Below are 19,654 nucleotides of genomic sequence, written 5' to 3' on the forward strand. Positions count from 1 at the left end.
TCCATTGAGTCATAGTTCCATTGAGGCAGGGCTCCATTGAGGCAGGGTTCCATTGAGTCATAGTTCCATTGAGGCAGGGTTCCATTGAGGCAGGGTTCCATTGAGTCATAGTTCCATTGAGGCAGGATTCTAAGGAATGTCTCACGTGAGATGGCGTATGTGGAGGTGTAGCCTCTTCATCAAGTACACGAAGATCAGAAGTAGTTCATTGAGGTTTTATTAGGTACAAGCAAATGAAGAAACCTCATTTAACAGCATCAAGAGTAACAGCTTCTCTCCTATTTGAATATCCTCTGCTCATCATTCAGTGTTCTAAACATCTCTAGGCAACCTTACCATATTCTAAGTTCTATATTCCAGGCTTACTAAGAACACACTAACACTAAGAATACCACATCATCTCCCCCCGAATAAACACATTAAAGAATACAAAGTAATAAAAGATACAGAAAAACTAAGGTACACAATCATGTAGAGAAAGAGGAATCTTTTTTACACGTTTTGGTCTATCACAAACAACATCTTTCGGTACAACAGAGTTAGACACAATTTCTTCATCAAATTTACTTGTGATATGTCCTTCTTTAGAGATGTTGGAAGGCAAAACAGCAATCCTACTAAGATTCCAGATTTTGTGATCACTGGTTTTAACGGCGTTATTAAATAATTTATTAATTTGAAAAGGTTTACTAAATTTAGAATTACAACTAGATTTCCTTGGAGATTTTATCTTTACCCAATCACCTACATGTACAATCGTCTTCTTAACAGCTTTTCTCACATCATAGTGAGATTTACGTTCAGGCATTTTCTTCTTTTCCTTTTCTTTCCAGTCAGGTATGGGATCAGTGTTGTTACCTGCCAAAAATCTTTTGTCACTAACCCAACACGGAAGCAAAGAAACATTTTCTATTGTCCCTTTAAACAAACGAAAGGGCTGACACTTGTGGAAGAGTGAGGTGAAAACCTATCTTCCCTTACTTTTTTTTTTATTGCAAGTTCCCAAGAGTCACCACAAGACCGAGCTTGCTGAATTGTTTCTTTAATTACTTTTATGAACCTCTCCACAACACCATTACATTGCGGATGATAGAGCGCAGCTCTCTTGTGTGTAATTCCCCTCTCTTTTAGGAAAGATTGCATGCTATTAGATATGAATTGTACTCCATTATCTGACAGGATTGTCTTTGGATACCCTTCATGTTCAAATAGTTCACTTAAAAATGTAATTACAATACCAGGTTCAATAGAATTAACAATTTTAAATTCTGGCCATCTAGAATACAAGTCAATGCATACTATAATGTATTGATCTTGTGATTTTAATTTTATTGGTCCTAAGATATCAATGGAGATGTCAGACCAAGGTCCAGCAGCCTGCTGCCTAATAACCATAGGTTGAGGCCTGCATTTTAATGATTTGTCAGAGTTGCAACAATCAACACAATCACGTACTGCCCTCTCTCCATGCGTGTCCATAGCAGGCCACCAGTATGCTTCTCTTAGCCTTTCCTTTGTTTTTGCAATTCCCATGTGTGAAGAGTGTGCATTACTCACCAGTTTATCTCTTAAAGGGTTAGGAGGTACTAGTTTACTGCCACGTAAGAGAAAGTTATCCAGCCGAGTGGTTAAGGCAATGGATTGCTAATCCATTGTGCTTTGCACGCGTGGGTTCGGATCCCATCCTCGTCGCCAAAATGTGGAGGTGTAGCCTCTTCATCAAGTACACGAAGATCAGAAGTAGTTCATTGAGGTTTTATTAGGTACAAGCAAATGAAGAAACCTCATCCAACAGCATCAAGAGTAACAGCTTCTCTCCTATTTGAATATCCTCTGCTCATCATTCAGTGCTCTAAACATCTCTAGGCAACCTTACCATATTCTAAGTTCTATATTCTAGGCTTACTAAGAACACACTAACACTAAGAATACCACAGCGTACATCGAAAAGACAAGGCTGTACCTCAACATCACGGCACTGTGTCACACCGGGTGCAATTCCAGATCACACTGACCCTGTCATCATGTCTTACAGGGTGCTTTTGAGTCACACGGGATGTTTAACTTGTTGGGCCAAGGGTTACAAGAAGAGGAAAGTCTGAGGTTCCTTCCTGAACCGTTGAAGCACGGAAGAGACTACCACGGATGTAGGTAGCACTCTCCAGCATCTTACTTACTGGTTTGTCCATTTGGAGATGCATTGAATTCTGGTCTCATTAGTGGCTGACCTTGAGTGAAGTGCTGGATGACGGTGATAGTCCTTTTGATTAGTTATATGTTTCTGTTTCATGGGTGCAGCACCTTACAGGTAGTTTAAATCCGACACATGCTGGGGTTGGCAGCCAGTGTAGATCCTCACTGTGGAGAGACATGATCACTGACAAAGTCAAATGTTTTTGCTGCTTATCCTGCGAGTGGCTGCATGCAGCATCTTAGTCAGTGTTGTCAGGCTAGTGTTTGATGAACTGGGGCCCGGATATGAGACGTTAAGATCCAGAGCAAAAAGATTGTTCTGTCTTTCAGAGAGGTCCAGTGTGTGGCATGCTGTTTGTGACTGACTTGTTTCCTATATTGCCTTTTACAAAGAACCAGGACTCAATGTTGAAGTATAGTGAGTGAGTGCATAAGGTAAGTGATGGGATGAATCTATACGACACTGTGGTATGTTGTCAGGGTGGGTCTTGAATTCTGCTGCAGCTTTATAAAGAAGTACATGCTCCGCTCCAGTGGGTTTGATGTACAGAAGACTCATATTCATGTTTGTTTCTGATCATGGTTATTGATTGATCATACTCTGAGATAAAGATGGTTGTTGTTAATGTAAAGATAAGGTGATCTGCATGTAGGCCAGCACAACCCCAAGAATACTGCGTCTCTATCTATCTATCTATCTATCTATCTATCTATCTATCTATCTATCTATCTATCTATCTATCTATCTATCTATCTATCTATCTATCTATCTATCTATCTATCTATCTATCTATCTATCTATCTATCTATCTATCTATCTATCTATCTATCTATCTATCTATCTATCTATCTATCTATCTATCTATCTATCTATCTATCTATCTATCTATCTATCTCTCTATCTATCTATCTATCTATCTACGTGCCTCTTGGTACTGAACAGGAGATTCTGCTACAGAGGAACTGAAATCAATTGGCTTTGTCTATCAGATGTAGTCATAAACCAGGATTAGATCTTCATACCGGAACCCAAGATATTTCTCAACTAATTTCAGGAGAGGCGTAGATTTCCAAGGATTTTTGTCTAAAGGATCTACCTCCAATTCTAACTTAAAGATGATCAGTGAATGGATCCCTGGGGAGGTGAAGATCATCAGAATTGGTCTGGGTTGGACCTAGAGGTCTCCAGCTGCGTAAATGATCGACTCGAAGGAGAAACAAGGATATCTATTTAAAATGATGTGGTCAATACCCATCACCTCACTCTACCACTTTGGATAGATCTCATTGTTGATCGGTTTCATCCTGTTTAGAAGGAAATCGTATTTGCCGTTGGGGATGTTGTGTTTGCGTGTGAGCGTATGAATTAGAGAGCATTGAGGTCTTTGTGACATTGGCTTCTCTTCTAATATTTTTTAAAATCTGTAAACATGCCCTGTGTTGGGTTTGAAATCTTCAGCGTACTAGAGTGTGTATACCTACGAAGTTCCAAAGTTCATTAGAGATTGCTTAATTAAGGTGTCGGTGCCCGGTGTGAGTCTACATGAATGAGGAATACCTCCGTTATTTGATAATTCAGAAATTGTTTTTAATGATCTGCACTTTTATTTGGCTTTGCTTGGCCCTTGTATGCAGGGCTGATGTACAAATATCGAAATATATGGTGCTCTGGTCTATTCAGTCCCAGGGTGGTAGCCAGATTAATACATTTTTTGGGAGTTCTTTACAAAAAAGGTCCAGTATGGTGTTTTCTAGGCCCTTTGGCACTAAGGACATCCTACCAGGGTTGGCATGGGTGGTGATGACACTGGGGATTCCAGTGGTAGATCGTTATATTCAACTTTTCTAACAACATTGCAGTACTCTATTGTTGATGTATCCTCATTGGTCTAATTATTAAGCTAATTATTTCACCAGTATCAAGTGCCGTTAGTGGCCGTTGTTCCAGTGGATGTCCAGGTAAACTGTTCAGAAGGAGATCAACGCCCAGAAAGATAAATTGAGGAGCTTGAAATTTGTGCAATGACAAAGTCCAGTTTTCACTTATCCTCGTCAATAAGTCTCCTACAAAGAAAACTGCAATTGTTTCACAACGTTGTTGTTGAGTCTGGTATCTGTCACTTCCATTTATGTTGCCATCCACGCCGACTTTTTTTTTGTTACTAGGAAAAAATAAGAATTACACCACCAGCTATCAGTATAACAGTTGAAATTCCAACAAGCAGATTGGAAAATAATAAACTGAAGAAGGAAGTAATGATTCCAAAAATAATCCTAAAGCCAATTAATAGGTCAGATCTGATGGTTTTAAAAATGTGGACTATGTCTGTTGTGGCAGAATTAAATCTGCAGAAGTTGTTGAATTCCGGGTGCAAACATTGCAAGGCAAATGTTTTGCCACAGTGGTTAAATGCACCTCTTTCTGTGTCAGGATTGCAACAAGCTTCTTTAATTTATCAAAGTGTATATTTATCATATCAACTTTTATCTAGGGAACACTTTCAAAATGATGCTTTAAAGGAGTATACAATGTAATACCACAGCATTTCACTGTTTTTTTAACAGTTGAGGCATAAACTAAACCCAGGGTCAACCCACAGCAACTTTAATTTGTTATTTACATACAAACTATTTCTTGTGAGTGTATGATAAGAAAGAATGAATAAAACAGGTGCTGCACGTAATTTAAAAGCAAGGCTGAGATTCAAAATGTTAGAAGCTCCGTGCAGAATGATAGAATCAGAAAGGAGAGTGAGGTGTTAAGTTATGTTATGTTAGTAAAGCTTTTATAGTGCACTGTTACCCTAGGGTGTCCTGGTGCTGAGCACTGCCTACATGGTTACAAGAAATGACAAGACGGTTCAGGAAAAGAACCAGGTTTTCAGCCTCTTCCTGAAGGAAAGGAGCTCCGTAGAGTTTCTGAGGTACAAGGGTAAACTGTTCCAGGCCTTTGCGGCACAATTGAAAAAACTGACGCCACCCCAACTGGCCTTTTTATCACAGGGAATAATGACCTGTTTTGCCTCCGAGGAGCGCAATGCTCTTCCGAGAATGTACCATTGTACCGTTGTCTCAGATAAACAGGACCGATGCCCTTAAGGGCCTTAAAGACGGTGCAAAGGGCCTTGAATTCTGCACGTTGTTTCACAGGGAGCCAATGAAGATCTCAAAGTCCCTTCCTCACAGAGACAAACCTGGGTGCACCCGTTAGCAGCCTGGCTGCCGCATTTTGTACGATCTGGAGTATGTTCAAGTGTCTCTTTTGGATGCTCAGATAGAGACTATTGCAGTAGTCCAGTCGTGACAAAATGAGCGCTGTGACTGCTGTCCCCAGGCTGTCTTCAGGAAGGAGGAATTTTACTTTCCTCAAGATTCTGAGGAGGTAGAAGCTAGTTGAGACAACCCTGCTTATCTGGTCCCCAAAAGAGAGTCTAGAATCCACAATCACCCCCGGATTCTTCACCTTCTCAGTGGGGAACAGAGGCGTGTCCATTACATTTGGCCACCAATCAGGCGTCCAAAGATTTGTGTTATTACCAAATATGATAACCTCCGTTTTTCCTGCATTAGGTTTCAGGCAATTTGATGACATCCAGCCCGCAATGGCTTGCATGCAATCATGACATCTTAAACCAGTCTCAGCTTCTTTATGTGACAGTACAATTTGCATGTCATGGACACGGTCCAAAGGGGATCCGGATCGAATCCCCGACAAAATGTTTAAAGGTACCTTGTGAATCCAGTGTCAGAAAGCTGTCTAGTATGGGAGTAGGTATGGTGTACTTAAGTAACCCCATAGCTGAGACCTTGTTAACCTCTATTGACTGATGAGTGAAGGAGGAGAAGATGGTTTCCACCTTTTGCAGAAAGAAGGAGGCAAGTGTTTCACAAAATTCGGGGCCGCTATGTGGGGTTAGTAGGGGTCGTATGTTTCGTTATAGTTTTAAAGAGTTCTTTGGAGGAGGATTTGGCCTTGCTGATCTGTTCCCCAAAATATGTCTTTTTGGTGTCAAGAAGTAATTTTTTATAAAGTATAAGACTTGCTTTGTAAGCCTTTTTATCGGTATTATTATACCCTCTCCTCCAGGCTCGACTTTAGATTTTCTGAGTACCAAGGGGCTGATGGAAGGGCCCGCTTGGGAGTACACAGTTTAGACGGGGCTAACTTCTTGCAAGTGGAATCTACTCATTCCGTGTGGGCGGCCGTAGCTTCATCTACACTGGATGGCAGGGTGTGGGCTGATATTTTTCCAGGTCCTTGTTGCGATCATAGCCTTGGGCGTTGGTTTGTGTTGATGATGCTTTGCTTGTGTTCATTCAAATAAAAGCGCAGCATCATCGGTCCATGGAAGTGGCAATGCCCCCTGGCAGGAGAGGTGGGGTTATTTCAGAAAATTCCGTCTAATGTGTGTCTTGCCACGTGGGTGGGGTCTTCTACAAGCTGCTTGAGGTCCCCCCCACTTAAAACTTGCTGCAGCCTTATGCTGTCAGTGAGGTCCTCAAGATGAAAATAATTAAAATCCCCCATTACCGTAAAGGACTTGGCGCACATCCACTCCTCTAGGAGCATTCCAATAGACTCTAAAACAGCGCCTCTAGGACCTGGAGGGCGGCAGGGGAGGATGGCTTTGAGTGTGTCATGATAGGAGGTGCGTACACTTAATGACAGAGCTTCACAGGCCTGGTTAGAGGCTGTGAGGAAGGAGGGCTCTAAGGTGTTGTGATAGATAACCGTAAGCCCTCCACCCCTCTTAATTGGTCCGTCAAGTGTGTAGCAAAGGTAACCTGGTGGTCCGGCTTTGACGAGGTCTGGTCCTGACGTTTCATCGGACCTGGACTCAGTTATAAAAGCCAGCTTAATATTATGCTCCTCAATGAACAAAGCGCATTCCACACTGTGCTTAATCAGTGACCTGGCATTCAGAAGAAGGCATTTCCGGGGACAAGTCCCCTTTCCTTATCGTCTCTTCTTTTGTACAAGCCCGAGACCTGGTGAAATGCCTCATAATGCAAGGGAGGTCCAAAGGACACTTAGGACACGAATCTGCCAGCGCTTCCGGAAAAGCATTGGGTGCAAACCTTGGGCAGCTTGCGTTGCCACCCTCAGGATTCAGCCCCATAAGGTACTCTCTGGAATAAGTCAGAAAATCTTACCTCAAAGTACCAGGGGGACAGGCCCTGAGCCCGGTCCAAGCACGGACAGGAGCAGACGGGCTTGCCTTAGGCACGCCTTAGGCGATCCAGCGACGCGTCTGCTGCACGCTCGCGTCAGCGTGTCAATTAATAGGTAGCAGCTGAGAAAGCCTATTCCGCTAGCCTCCAAAATGGCTGCCCGTTTCCTGCCCCCGATTCCCTGAGAGTGCAGTCCCCGTACAACAGCAAACAGCTGATGAAGCTCCCCGTGCGAATGGCTCCCAAAAATACAATGACCTAAAAACAATAAAATCAGTGACAGTGGTAAAAGTTTATAAATCAGGTTCCAACAGAAAAGTGCCGTCCTGGCGAGCATTGAGCACAGCTCTTGACCCCAGAGATGGTGCATTGAATGCAGGATTCTCTTGTGTCCAATCAGATTCAAAAGGATATCTGTGCTCATGCTGAAGGAAAGAATAGTGTATTTGTTCATATCAGCAGAAGGACTGTGTTTTGGATAATCGTAGGAATGAAAGGCAGTGATTGGCGCAAGATACTCCGCGCAAGAGCCACATACGATGTCGATCTTCTGCTGCAGAAAGTGGGGCGCACTTTATCTGGTCCAATGACAAGAACTGGCATCAGGCCTCCTGTTTTAACCATCATCATCCGCTTCAAGCTCGAACTCTAGGACCGCACAAGGGGCCAGATGTATCAAAGGGTTTTGCCCATTCTGTGTCTATGGGGAAATGTGTTGATACATATGGCCCAAGGTGGACTCATCGCGGAGCGGCCGTGGCACTTTATTCATTTTCAAAGCTGGTAATGCACACATCAGTTGTGTTCTTACTCACATCCGAGGCTGCACCCTGCTGTGAACGACTCACATCTTCTTTCAAAAGATTTAGAGCTGAAGACATAACGGTTGAAATTGTGTGTATATGTTTTGAGAGTGTTCCTAAGTCACTGTCAATCATTTTAAATGTGTTTTGCATTATTTCTATGTTTCTGTTTCCAATTCTTTCTATAGCTTTTCTTTTAGAAAGTGCTTGCTCCACCTGTACAGCGGCACATATAGAGTGAATGTATATCATTTATTTTTTACGGGATGTGACCTCAGGAGGAAATCACTTATATCCATGGGGCATATCAACAACAACACGCAATAATTATCACTAAACGCATTTAGCGTGTTTATCATTATCGCATCTATCGCCGGATTACATCGCCGTGTTAGCGGCATATTTGCAATGCCTTGCTAACAGGCAATGTGAAATCCGGTGATATACGGTGATAATGATCATTAGCGTGCAAAATCCTGCGATGAGAGAACTGCGCTAATGAAAATGTTGATAATAGGGAGAGGTGGACTGAACCTTGCAATCCACCTCCCATAATACAGATAGCTAAGTCGGAAATAAAACAGACGTTAGATACCAGCGATAACCGCGGTTAGTGTGGCTTTTATTATCACTTCGCGTGTCCGGGGCTGGCTTGTAAATACCGCGATCTCTGGTTAGCGAGTTTTTCCCTGTTGTTTCTGGGAAGCAACGCCTACTTTGCATCTCATTAGAGATGCCAGGCGAGGCGTTAATGAAACGGCTGCTAACATGCGCTAATGCATGTTATTGGTGCATTGTTAATCATGAGTTAAAATAATCGCCGCTTTTCCGGCCATATGTGCCGGAAAAGCGGCGTTATGTCTCTTGTTAATATGACCCCATGTCTCTGCAAAGCTCTGACAGGTGTTCCTACTCAGCATTTGAACTGGAATGAGACAAGCATCTTTTAAAGAACTTGCGGATACTGCCCTTAGTTGCAGTCCTAGGGGAGTATATGTTATATTGTGGGTCTGGTCTGTCTGCCAATGAGCCAGCAGTGTTAGATACAAATCTCTTCCTACCCACGTCAGTATCTATTGGCCCCTGTGCTGTTCCATCTGAACTGAACATAGCTAAATTATATGTTTCATTACACTAATCACAAACATGCACTTCCAGTGAAGTTTTCTTTCCCTTCCGTTCCCAGTCTGAAAAGTGCGTCAAGTGAATATTTGCGTTTGATGGTGTTTTAAAATATCTATCAGTCGGAGAGCTCATTCACGCTGTCTACTGTCCGATCCTTTAGCAATATCACTTCTCTGTGATTCGTGCATGCCCTGAACAGGGTATCAGTAATCTTGACTTGACAAAGTTTGGTTCCCCGCCCACTTTTTAAATTTGTATTATCTTTCCATTATGCATCACCTGGTTCTGTAATTGAATCAATAAACTGTGTACAATAAATACATCTTTGATTAGTGATCAGGATCTTTTTCAATTGTTCTGGCTCTTGGGAGTAATAAAAGGCAGATGGGTCAGACCTATCATCATTGTTAAAATGGGAAAATCATTTCTGAAAACGTCTAGGACTATTTATGTGCAGGGCATGACAGTGCCCCCACTGTGTATAATTCTCAATTTTTCTAGAGATGTTGGAGTGTTGAATATAGTGATGTCTATAATGATGAAAACAAAACACCTCCTTATAGTTTTCTGCATTTAAATTGGGATCTTCACTGCCCAATGAGGCATAAGAACTCAAATCATTCATTAGCCCGAGAACCCAGAGAGTCCGCCTCCCCCCATTCCGATCTGAAGTCACCAAGATCACCTGCGGCGTACCCCAGGGATCATCCCTCAGCCCGACCCTTTTTAACATCTACATGGCACCGCTCGCCAACATCGTCCGATTGCACGACCTCAACATCCTCTCATACACCAACGACACCCAGCTGATCCTCTCCCTCACCAAAGACCTGGCCATCCCCCAAACTAACCTCCATGAAGGAATGAAGGCCATCGCAGAATGGATGAACAGCAGTCTCCTGAAGCTGAACTCTGACAAGACGGAGGTCCTCATACTCGGCTCCACCCACTCTGCCTGGGACGACTCCTGGTGGCCGGCCTAGCTGGGAGATGCACCGACAGCCACCAACCACACACGCAACCTGGGGTTCATCCTCAACTCAACACTATCTATGACCCAGTAAGTCAACACTGTCTCCTTCTCCTGTTTCAACATCCTCTGCATGCTCCGCAAGATCTACAGATGGATCCCCACCGGAAACAGAAGGACGGTCACCCCAGCCCTCGTCAGCAGCAGGCTGGACTACGGCAACGCCCTCTACGCGGGTACCACGTCCAAACTCCAGAAAAGACTTCAACGCATACAGAACACCTCCGCACGCCTCATCCTCGACATCCCACGCCACAGCCACATCACCGCCCACCTGAGAGACCTGCACTGGCTCCCTGTCAACAAGAGGATTACCTTCAAGCTCCTCACCCATGCTCACAAAGCACTCCATAATGCCGGGCCAGCATACCTCAACAAACGACTCACCTTCCACACCCTGAATCGCCAGCTTCGCTCCACTGACCTCGCCCTCGCCACCGGTCCACGCATCCACCGGACGACCACCGGTGGCAGATCATTCTCCTCCCTCGCCGCCAAGACATGGAACACCCTCCCCATCCACCTGCGACAGACCCAGGACCTGCTGACCTTCAGGAGACTTCTCAAGACCTGGCTGTTCAGAAGCAGCACTCCCCCCCCCCTTTTTTGGGCGCCTTGAGACCCTCACGGGTGAATAGTGCGCTCTATAAATGCTTTGATTGATTGATTAGCTGTTTGCCAGCATTTATTTCTCATGAATTTGCAAAAGGGCCAGGAATTATAATGCCATCAAGGGAGATTTTTTGAAACACTGGGAATTTGAAGCATTTCTTCCTGATCCATATCCTGATAAACTCTTTCCCAAACAGCACCATCGAGCACAAGATATGCAGCGATGTTCACAGCAAGATCACCACGATGTGCTCTGTGAGAAGACGAATGTGGCTGCGATTCCTGAACCACAGGAAATGGCACTGTTAGATCAAGAATGAAGTTCCAATAAACTAAAACAAAATAAAGTTTGAATCAAGATTATAATCCATGGTAGAAAGGATAGAACACCCGAGGCTTGATCATGGTGGAAGAAGGCATCTGTCGCCGAACCAACATCAAGCAAAGGTCGTCTCTTTAACAGACTAACTGGAGGAGGGAAGATTATTTCTCTACTTTCAGAACCTGAATCAAAGTGATGCTCATGGACCATCCTTTCTCGCAGTGGTATCACCTCAATGGAGGGGTTCTGTTTGTGGTTCAAAATAAGCCACAGGTGCAGACGTTGAAGTTGTTGATATTGAAGAATGAGGTTCACTTGTTAAAAATTGTACTTTGTGAAAATCTGGATACAGAGACGTCTCATCAGTTCCCAGAATGGGGTTGGAGATTTAAACATGACTGGACTATTCTTATTGTCGCTCCCCCAGATTAGGGGGTGAATTGTTTGATCTACTCTGGCACCTTGGTGTCAATGGGGTTCTACAGGAACAGAATTGTGCATAAAGTGCTTTTTAATGTGATTACTAGACACCTTTCTGTTCTTTTTTGCTCTCAGAAGAAGCAGCAAGATTACTTTCCATGTGTCTTCTATCACAATTACTTGAACAGCTGGTCTGTTTGATGGTCTAAAGACTTGCCTGTAAGGAATGTTTTACTGAACCAACACTCGTACCCTATAGAGCCACATGTCAGCAGCTTTGGTGAATTTATCCTAATTGGTGGCAGAGTCAGACTACTTCACGCTGGATAGTTTAGTTCTACTTTTATGAACAGCTTGCAGCAAATTTAAGCAGGAGACAGGGTCAGTTGTTTTCAACTCTGACACCTTCCCAAGGAGATCAAGATGAGACACATATAGTGGTACTCCAAAGAGTAATTCGTATGAGGTGTGACGACCTAATATTCCTCAAAGCAAATTATTGAGTGCTCTGTGACCTCCTTAAAGGCTTTGCATTCAGGCCAGTGCTGTATCCAATACCCTAGTAGTCGAGACTTGTTTAAGCTGATTGTTCGCTCATTCTACTATGCTGTTCGATTTTAGACAGAACAGGTGTGAATATAGCAGTCGTATGCCTGAGCAGACATAGCATCCTTAGACACCTTAGCAGCGAATGCAGGGCCATTGCCTGAATGAAAGGTATAAACTGCTCCCACTGCTACCAGGCACTGTGAGTCGTTTATGACTGCTCAAGCAGTGTCAGATGTTTGTGGGCAAACCCAAAGGATTCTAGAGTATGAATCGACCACAGCCAATATGTATTTATATTTATTTTCACTCAAGAGTGACCCTTTATGGTAGAGGAAAATCACACCAAATGGTGTATTGGAGATAGTAAGCAGTGTCTGTGCTGGTCTTACAAAAGTTACATGCTTTATTGACTGGCAAAAGTTACATTGCTGCACATACTGTTTTTAAGCTTTGGTATGTATGGCCAGCAATATTGCTGCTGCAGCATTGATACGGTAACACTGCTGCCAGCATGAGACAAAGCTATCCCCTCATAAACTGCCCTAACTAGATCTAATCTAGCTCGCTCATTAAGGATACGCCTATGCTCTACTCCAGGTATAAAATCCATAGGAACGCTATCTTTAGTGACAGTGTAGGAGCACTTGGAGGGGAAACCACCAGTGTTAGATTTGGGGGTCTCTGGTTGGCACAGGTGGGCACTTGTGACAAGCAGGGACCCTCTCCTCTAGTCAGGATAAGGGGATCACCCTTTCAAATAACCCCTGCTCACCCGTTAGGTAGTGTGGCGCAAACAGACAAGGCTAATCTCTGGGCGTCATAGGCTAAGCATTTGTAAGATATATACAGTAACCCAAATGACCCCACCACAAATGGACACAAGGCTGTGCTTTGTATCGAAAATATGTATCTTTATATAAAAAATATACTTTCTTAGGCAGACTTAGGTACAAGACCATAAATAACGAATTTCTCTTTTGGTGCACACAATACCTTCTTTATGCGGGGATGTGTGGCTTCCCTAAGCAGGGTCTTTAGTTCGTGGACAGTGCTTTGAAAATTCCCCCCCAACTCGTCCTGCTCGCGAATGTAGGTCTTTTCTCCTTTAAGGAGGGGGGAAGGCGAACGCGGTTCTTCGGCGCTCGTGCGCATCGTCCCGATGGAGCGGGACGTGACGGGAGTCAATTTCAACAACCACCCAGGCGGAGCTCTGCTACGGACGGACTCTCAGGTCCGGGGAGTAGGAGGCAGAGGTCCGGTCTTCCAAGAGGTGGCAATGCGGCACGGGGCGGCCTGTACCCAATGTACAGTGCGGCTCCCTTCGTGCGGCGCGGCCTCGGAGTCAAGGGGGGGGCTGAGTAGTATGCTTCAGCGTACGGTGCGGACTTGCAGATCAGCTGCGAGGTGGTACGCTTCAGGCGCACGGCGCGGCTTTTCAGATTTCTCCCCCCAGTGGGGATACGGCGGCCAAAACGGTGCACCCTTCAACAGGAGGGCGAAGCGGGTGGGGGCAGCCCAGCGACACGGTGTGGACACGGCTCGTTGGCAGAGCGGGTCACACGGGGCGGGCAGGCACAGGTCGGCTTCGCGGCAGTCCGGTGATACGGGGTGGCACTTGGGGCGGCTCCAGCAGTAGGGGGAGATGTCAGCGATGTCTTCGCGGCTTCAGCGGTTTCTTCGTAATTTCACCAGCAGGATCTGTGTTTTAGGAGCAGGGCTTCTACCTTTATACCCCGTTTCTTTTGTCTCTGCAGGCCAGGGGGCCAGAGCCTGGTTCGACCCAGTTTTGGAGCACTTTGTTGTGGAGCCTCTTGTGGTTTCTTTGAAGGTGCAGGGCAGGGAAACCCCACGCTCCGCAGGAGGTGGAGCCAGCATTGAGGTGGCAGAGCACAGCCCTATTCAGAGTCAAGGGGCACTCCTCCCACCTATCCTGGGGGTAATCCCTCTATTCACCACCTGGCAGCCCAGACTGTCCTCTGGAATTCCCCAGCCCTGTCACTCACAGAAACCAGACAGCAGATACACATCCTAGCAGAGGCGGGCTGAACAATCAGGCAAGCAAATGCTGACTTTCTAAAAGTAGCATTTGCGAACACAGGATATTAAAATAAACTTTACTAAAAGGAGTATTTTATTATTCTGAGTTCAGGCATACTAAACTTGACTTTCTACCATGTTCTCTGAGCCTGCTGGGATTATAGAGTGTAATACTTCCAGCAGCCCAATCTGGCCTATGGAGAGCAGGTAGCCTTACAATAGTGAAAAACGAAAATGGCTGTAATTCACTATTAGGACATGCCACACACATCAGGGCTTGTCCTACCTTATGCTCACAATGCACCCTGCCCTTGGGCCTACCATAGGGGTGACTCACATGAAGTAAAGGGAAGGTTTTAGGGGCTGGCAAGTGTGTGCACTTGCCCAGCCAGCATGTCAGTACCAGACTGCACGCAGGTTCTGCAATGGCAGACCTTAGACATATTTTAAAAGGCTGCTTCTGTGGGTGGCACAACCAGTGCTGCAGACCCACCAGCAGCATTTGTATTTACAAGCCCTGGCACTCCTGGTGCACTATACTAGGGACTGACAGTAAACCAAATGAGCCAATCATGAAAATCAATTACAGGTACACCTTTCCTTGGGAGCACTTGCACTGTGGCACTGATTGGCAGTGGCACAGTGCCCTGAGTAGCTAACACCAACAAAACACAAGAGGCACATCAGCAAAAAGTGGAAGGGAGACTCACGCCAAGGTGCCAGGTCTACCAACCAGGAAGCATTTTTCCTTCCAACATTGCTTGTATTGCCACTAAAATGTCTGCATTCATCATTGTTTGAGATCGGGTTACAGCGGCTACATAAAAGGTTTGCACTGCGTTTTTTCAGCCAAATCTGCTGCACAGTCCCTTTAGTGAGAATCCCTTCAATTTATGGGCCATGGTCTGCTGTACATGTACCAGAGGAGGCTTGTCCTGTAGAACAGCCACCTTTCTCCAAAGTTATTTATATTTTTAAACATTTCCCCTTTGAATTTCTGAATCTGTTTAAACCCCAGTTCTGTAAATCTGCATTATAGCCTTGTACATGTAATGCTGAATCGGATACAATAAGAGTAGGAATTTACTCATCAGCGGTCAGATGGACAGGTAGTGACAGCGTAGTTGTGCAGTAGAGTCACACAGAACTTTAGTTTGTGTATATAGCACCTCAAAGTCACCATCTTCAAAACCTCCCTGAACTGCAATCCGCAGGGTATTTCTGTTCAGTGGCAGCCAGAGGCTGTGCAGAGCCATCCATATAGAAAATGCTCTTTTAGTCATGGATGGGTAAAATATTTGGAGTTTGTGGAATATTTTTTTTGTATTGCAACACTTCCTGAGCGAGAAGTATTGGATCATTTTCAACCTTTACATCCGTGGTATTTAAAGACTCTGCCCACTGTACCCAAGGAAGGTGTAGAGCGTACATTAAACATTTTAGCCTCCGATGCTGCTTTCTCTGTAGGTGTGGGAGAAACTATATTAATTTGCCTTCCCTGTGCCAGAGGACGTCTTCAACCTTCAGCATAACTGTCTGTACTCCAGTGAGAATTGTCTCAACAGGAGTAAATGATGTCCTCAGCAGAGGAATACAAGTGTAATCTGTATGTTATGGGAGTTGTAAACTACATATGTGTAACATGAAGTGCTAGGAACAATCCTAATTACTAGGTGTGTCTGGTTGTCCCATGTCCGTAAATACTTTCTTTGTAACATGTCTGCTTGCAGTCTGCATAAGATAGTTGTGTGTGTTTTTTTCCAGTACTTTTCAGAAAATGTTGGAGTAATCAATTACTTAATTCATACAAGGGCTTAATTTGCTCAGCACAGTGTGACAAGTACGCTCTTCCAAAGTTAACCCCAAGAGTATGTCTCTTGGGGGCATATTTACAGGGGCCGTATAAAAATATCGACCTATTTACAAGAGGGTGCTAAAATGCATTAGCGCATTTTTCCCGATGCCTCCCTTTGCATCCCTAATGAGATGCAAAGTGGGCGTCACTGGGCAGTACAACCCTGTAAATATCGCTGATGTGCACATCGCGATATTTACAAGGTGGCCCACGCATTATAGCAGACGTTAGTTTTGGGCGAAAACCGCTGTTTTCGCCAAAAACTAACGTCTGCTAAAATCATGACTGACCCATACCTAACATGGGGGGTGGATTCTTGTGTTACGACCACATGGTTGTATCAACAAGCATATCGCCGTTTTGCAGAGAACATCGCTGAAAAACCAGCTAGAATTTACATCGCCATTGCGGTATGCGTTGTAAATACAGCGCAAGCATGGCGATAAATTCCAGCGATAGACAGCGCGCTTTGCGATATTTATCACCGTCTGTTATAAATATGCCCCATAGTGTTTATTCCTTTATGAAAACAACTTATAACTTAATGTAAGTCTCAAATGTCAGGGCAGGAAATTCTACAGCTTTGGAAGCAAGTACCAAAGGAGACTTCATACCAGATATTTGAATAGGAAGCAATCCCAGATAGAATGCATGTTTGCATTTCACTGATTGGAGGAACTACAGTCTGCTTCTACAGTAAACCTAAACGGCCATGCCAGAAAGCCACTGCCCGATGCTTTACACTAACATATTTGTCAGAGGGAACAAAGTAGTATTTCAGTAAATAAAATAGCTTTTGACGGGCTGGTGATAGGAGATTCCCAATATCAATTTGGTAGCAGCATTTGGAGATATCTCAAGTCAATTCTGAAAATATTCAGCGAGACCTAAATATTAAGAATTGCCATAAATTCAGGTTGCATGAAAGGTTTGTTTTAACCATCAGTCTGTGTATTTGCTGGCTGCCAGGAAAGGATTCTCCAACATTTGTGATGCAAAGAAATGAGATGTGGAAACCTAAAAAAACCTAGGACACCAGAAAAGCCTGGTGATCAATTTGAAGCAGAGATTTCAAACCTCCTAGCCATTGAGGTAGGTGGGCGTCCAGTGACGCAGTCCAGAAGATCAGGAAGATCACCCAGAAGAGAGTATATGCAGAGAATGAGGTTGGTGTTTGGATGTGAGAACCTAATTACAATTCAGATAATGCATTAAAAAGCTCATGGTTACGGGCAGAGCTCAGATGAACCCAACATGTAAGAGAGGGAAAAACATAAGAAAGGAGAACACAGAACTTCCCGGTGTGTGTCTGAAAGGAAGAACAGAATCAGTCTCAGCTCAGAGCCCACCGATGTCCATTTAGATAGACATACTGGATGGTCTGCAGTATCTGAAAGTTAAAAAACAGCAAAGACCACAACACTGTCAACATTCACCTGCATAAAAAGCACATCGCAGATTGCAACCAAGGGTCAGAGTGCACAGTGGACTCCAGCTGATGTAGGCCACACTGAAGCGAAGATCGGATGCTCCGCGTGGGGGTATATCTGGGGATCAATGTCAGCCACAAGAGGCCTAACCGTTTACATGGCTTGAGGTCAACAATTCTTCAAGCTGTTTAGTGAGACTTATTTTGCATTTCTTGCAGTAAATACAACATTTTCGTGGAGGATATCATGGTGCGAGACGTGAAATTTATCTCTTCGAACTGCAAATATCGGGACCTACAGAATTTGCTAGAGACCTGCACTCTGAAGACCCTGCCTCTGGTGGAATCAGAAGGTAAATGATGACTTGTGTATACGTAGCACCTTCACCGCTGGAGCCTAGCTTTTAATCGACCTATATTGTACGGAATACTCCTTGGAGCGAAAGACCTCCATCTTGTAAAATACTCCACTAATAGACCTTACTCTTCTGTCTTTACTCAGACTCTACACTCCTCTATCTACTGACTTTACGCTTCTGTCTTTACCTGACTCTATGATCCTCTATCTACTGACCTTACGCTTCTCTCTTTCCCCAGACTCTATGATCCTCTATCTACTGACCTTACTCTTCTGTCTTTCCTCAGACTCTATGATCCTCTAATGACCTTGCTCTCCTCTCTGTTCTCAGACTCTATAGGGCATATTTACTAGGAGACTGTCGGAGCGCGGCGTTAAGCCAAGAAGGCTAACGCAGCACTTCAATAGTTTCCGAACACAGGGATGCACCGTATTCACAAGAATACGTTGCACCCCTGCCTTTCCCTTAGCGCTGGCACTAAATGTTGCTGCCTAGCGCCAACATAGGCACCCTTGCACCATAGTGCAAGGGTGCCTGCACTGCAGGAAAACATTGTTCATGTGCAGAAAGGTGTCCCTTCCTGCACGGAAACAATCAGTAACAGTATTTTGTAATTTCTATGTGTGCTGCAGAATGCAATCAATAAATCAATCAATCGGGTTTATAAAGCACGCTACTCACCCGTGAGGGTCTAAAGGAGCTGGGGGCGGGGGGAGAAGCTCCGGATCAGTCGAAGAGCAGCACACATAGAAGTTGCAACTCGTCATTTTTGTAATGGTTGTTCAAATTGCAGGACGATAAACTTTCCTGCACATAAACAATCAATGGCTTTTTGCTGTTTCTATGATTGCTGCACAATGTAGCACACATAGAAACAGCAACAACGAGTTGAAGAAAAGGCATTTCTCCTTGTTTCCCCATGTTAAGACCAGGGGGCATATTCACAAGCCCCTATCGCCACCACTTCATCACTTTTAGTGAAGTAGTGATGGCAATAGGGGCCTCGCCTTATTTACAAGGCAGTGTTAAGTCACTTAACATGGCTTAACACTGCCTTGTAAATAAGGCCCCCTTTCATGCTATGCTTAGCGTGAAAGGGGTGGGCAGTGGGTGTTGCGGTGGGTGTTCCACCGCAACACCCATTCATTTTGACGCTGCCCCCTATTTACAAGGGCAGCATAAATAGGAGGCAGCTCCAAAATTTAGACCAGGTAAAATCTGGTCTTAACTTGGCGAAACAAGGAGAAATGTTTTATTTCTTCTTGTGCTTGCTGTGTCTATGTGTGTTGCCTTGTGCAGCACACATGGAAACAGCAAAACGCCAATGACTGTTTATGTGCAGGAAGGTCCCCCTTCCTGCACATAAACAATCATTTAAAAAAATGCAGTTTTGCAATTTCTAGGTCGCAACTGCGTCAAAACCATTACGCCTGCCTGACAGGAGGCATAAGCGTGACGCAGTGCGTATAGGCCTCCCTTATGCATTGCTGGAGTTGCGTCATACATGTGTTTTGCACTGACAGATACGTCAGGATTCCTGACGCATCTGTCAATCCTTGCGACATGGAGCGCCATACAGTAAATATGGCGCATCCATAGTGTCGAAAGGAGGGAGCAGTGAAAAGTGTCACATTGCTGCTTTATCACAGCGATGCAACACTTTCATTAATGAGCCCCTGTGATTCTCTATATACTGATCCTTCTTTTCTCTCCTTTCTCAGATGCCATGATCCTTTTTATGCTGACCT

At 44.4% G+C, this 19,654-nt stretch overlaps 1 protein-coding gene across 5 annotated transcripts in view; it reads left to right on the forward strand.

The window, feature by feature from the left end:
* Positions 1-19,654, forward strand: part of CLCN1 (chloride voltage-gated channel 1) — a 1,161,279-nt gene that overhangs the window by 972,393 nt on the left and 169,232 nt on the right. For all 5 annotated transcript variants that reach the window (XM_085620355.1, XM_085620357.1, XM_085620356.1 and 2 more), the window contains exon 16: positions 17,767-17,900. In XM_085620355.1, the coding sequence (XP_085476481.1) occupies positions 17,767-17,900 (134 nt within the window). The remainder of the gene's footprint in view (positions 1-17,766; positions 17,901-19,654) is intronic.

This window comes from Triturus cristatus, chromosome 7 (assembly GCF_964204655.1).
Source record: "Triturus cristatus chromosome 7, aTriCri1.1, whole genome shotgun sequence".
Taxonomy (NCBI): domain Eukaryota; kingdom Metazoa; phylum Chordata; class Amphibia; order Caudata; family Salamandridae; genus Triturus; species Triturus cristatus.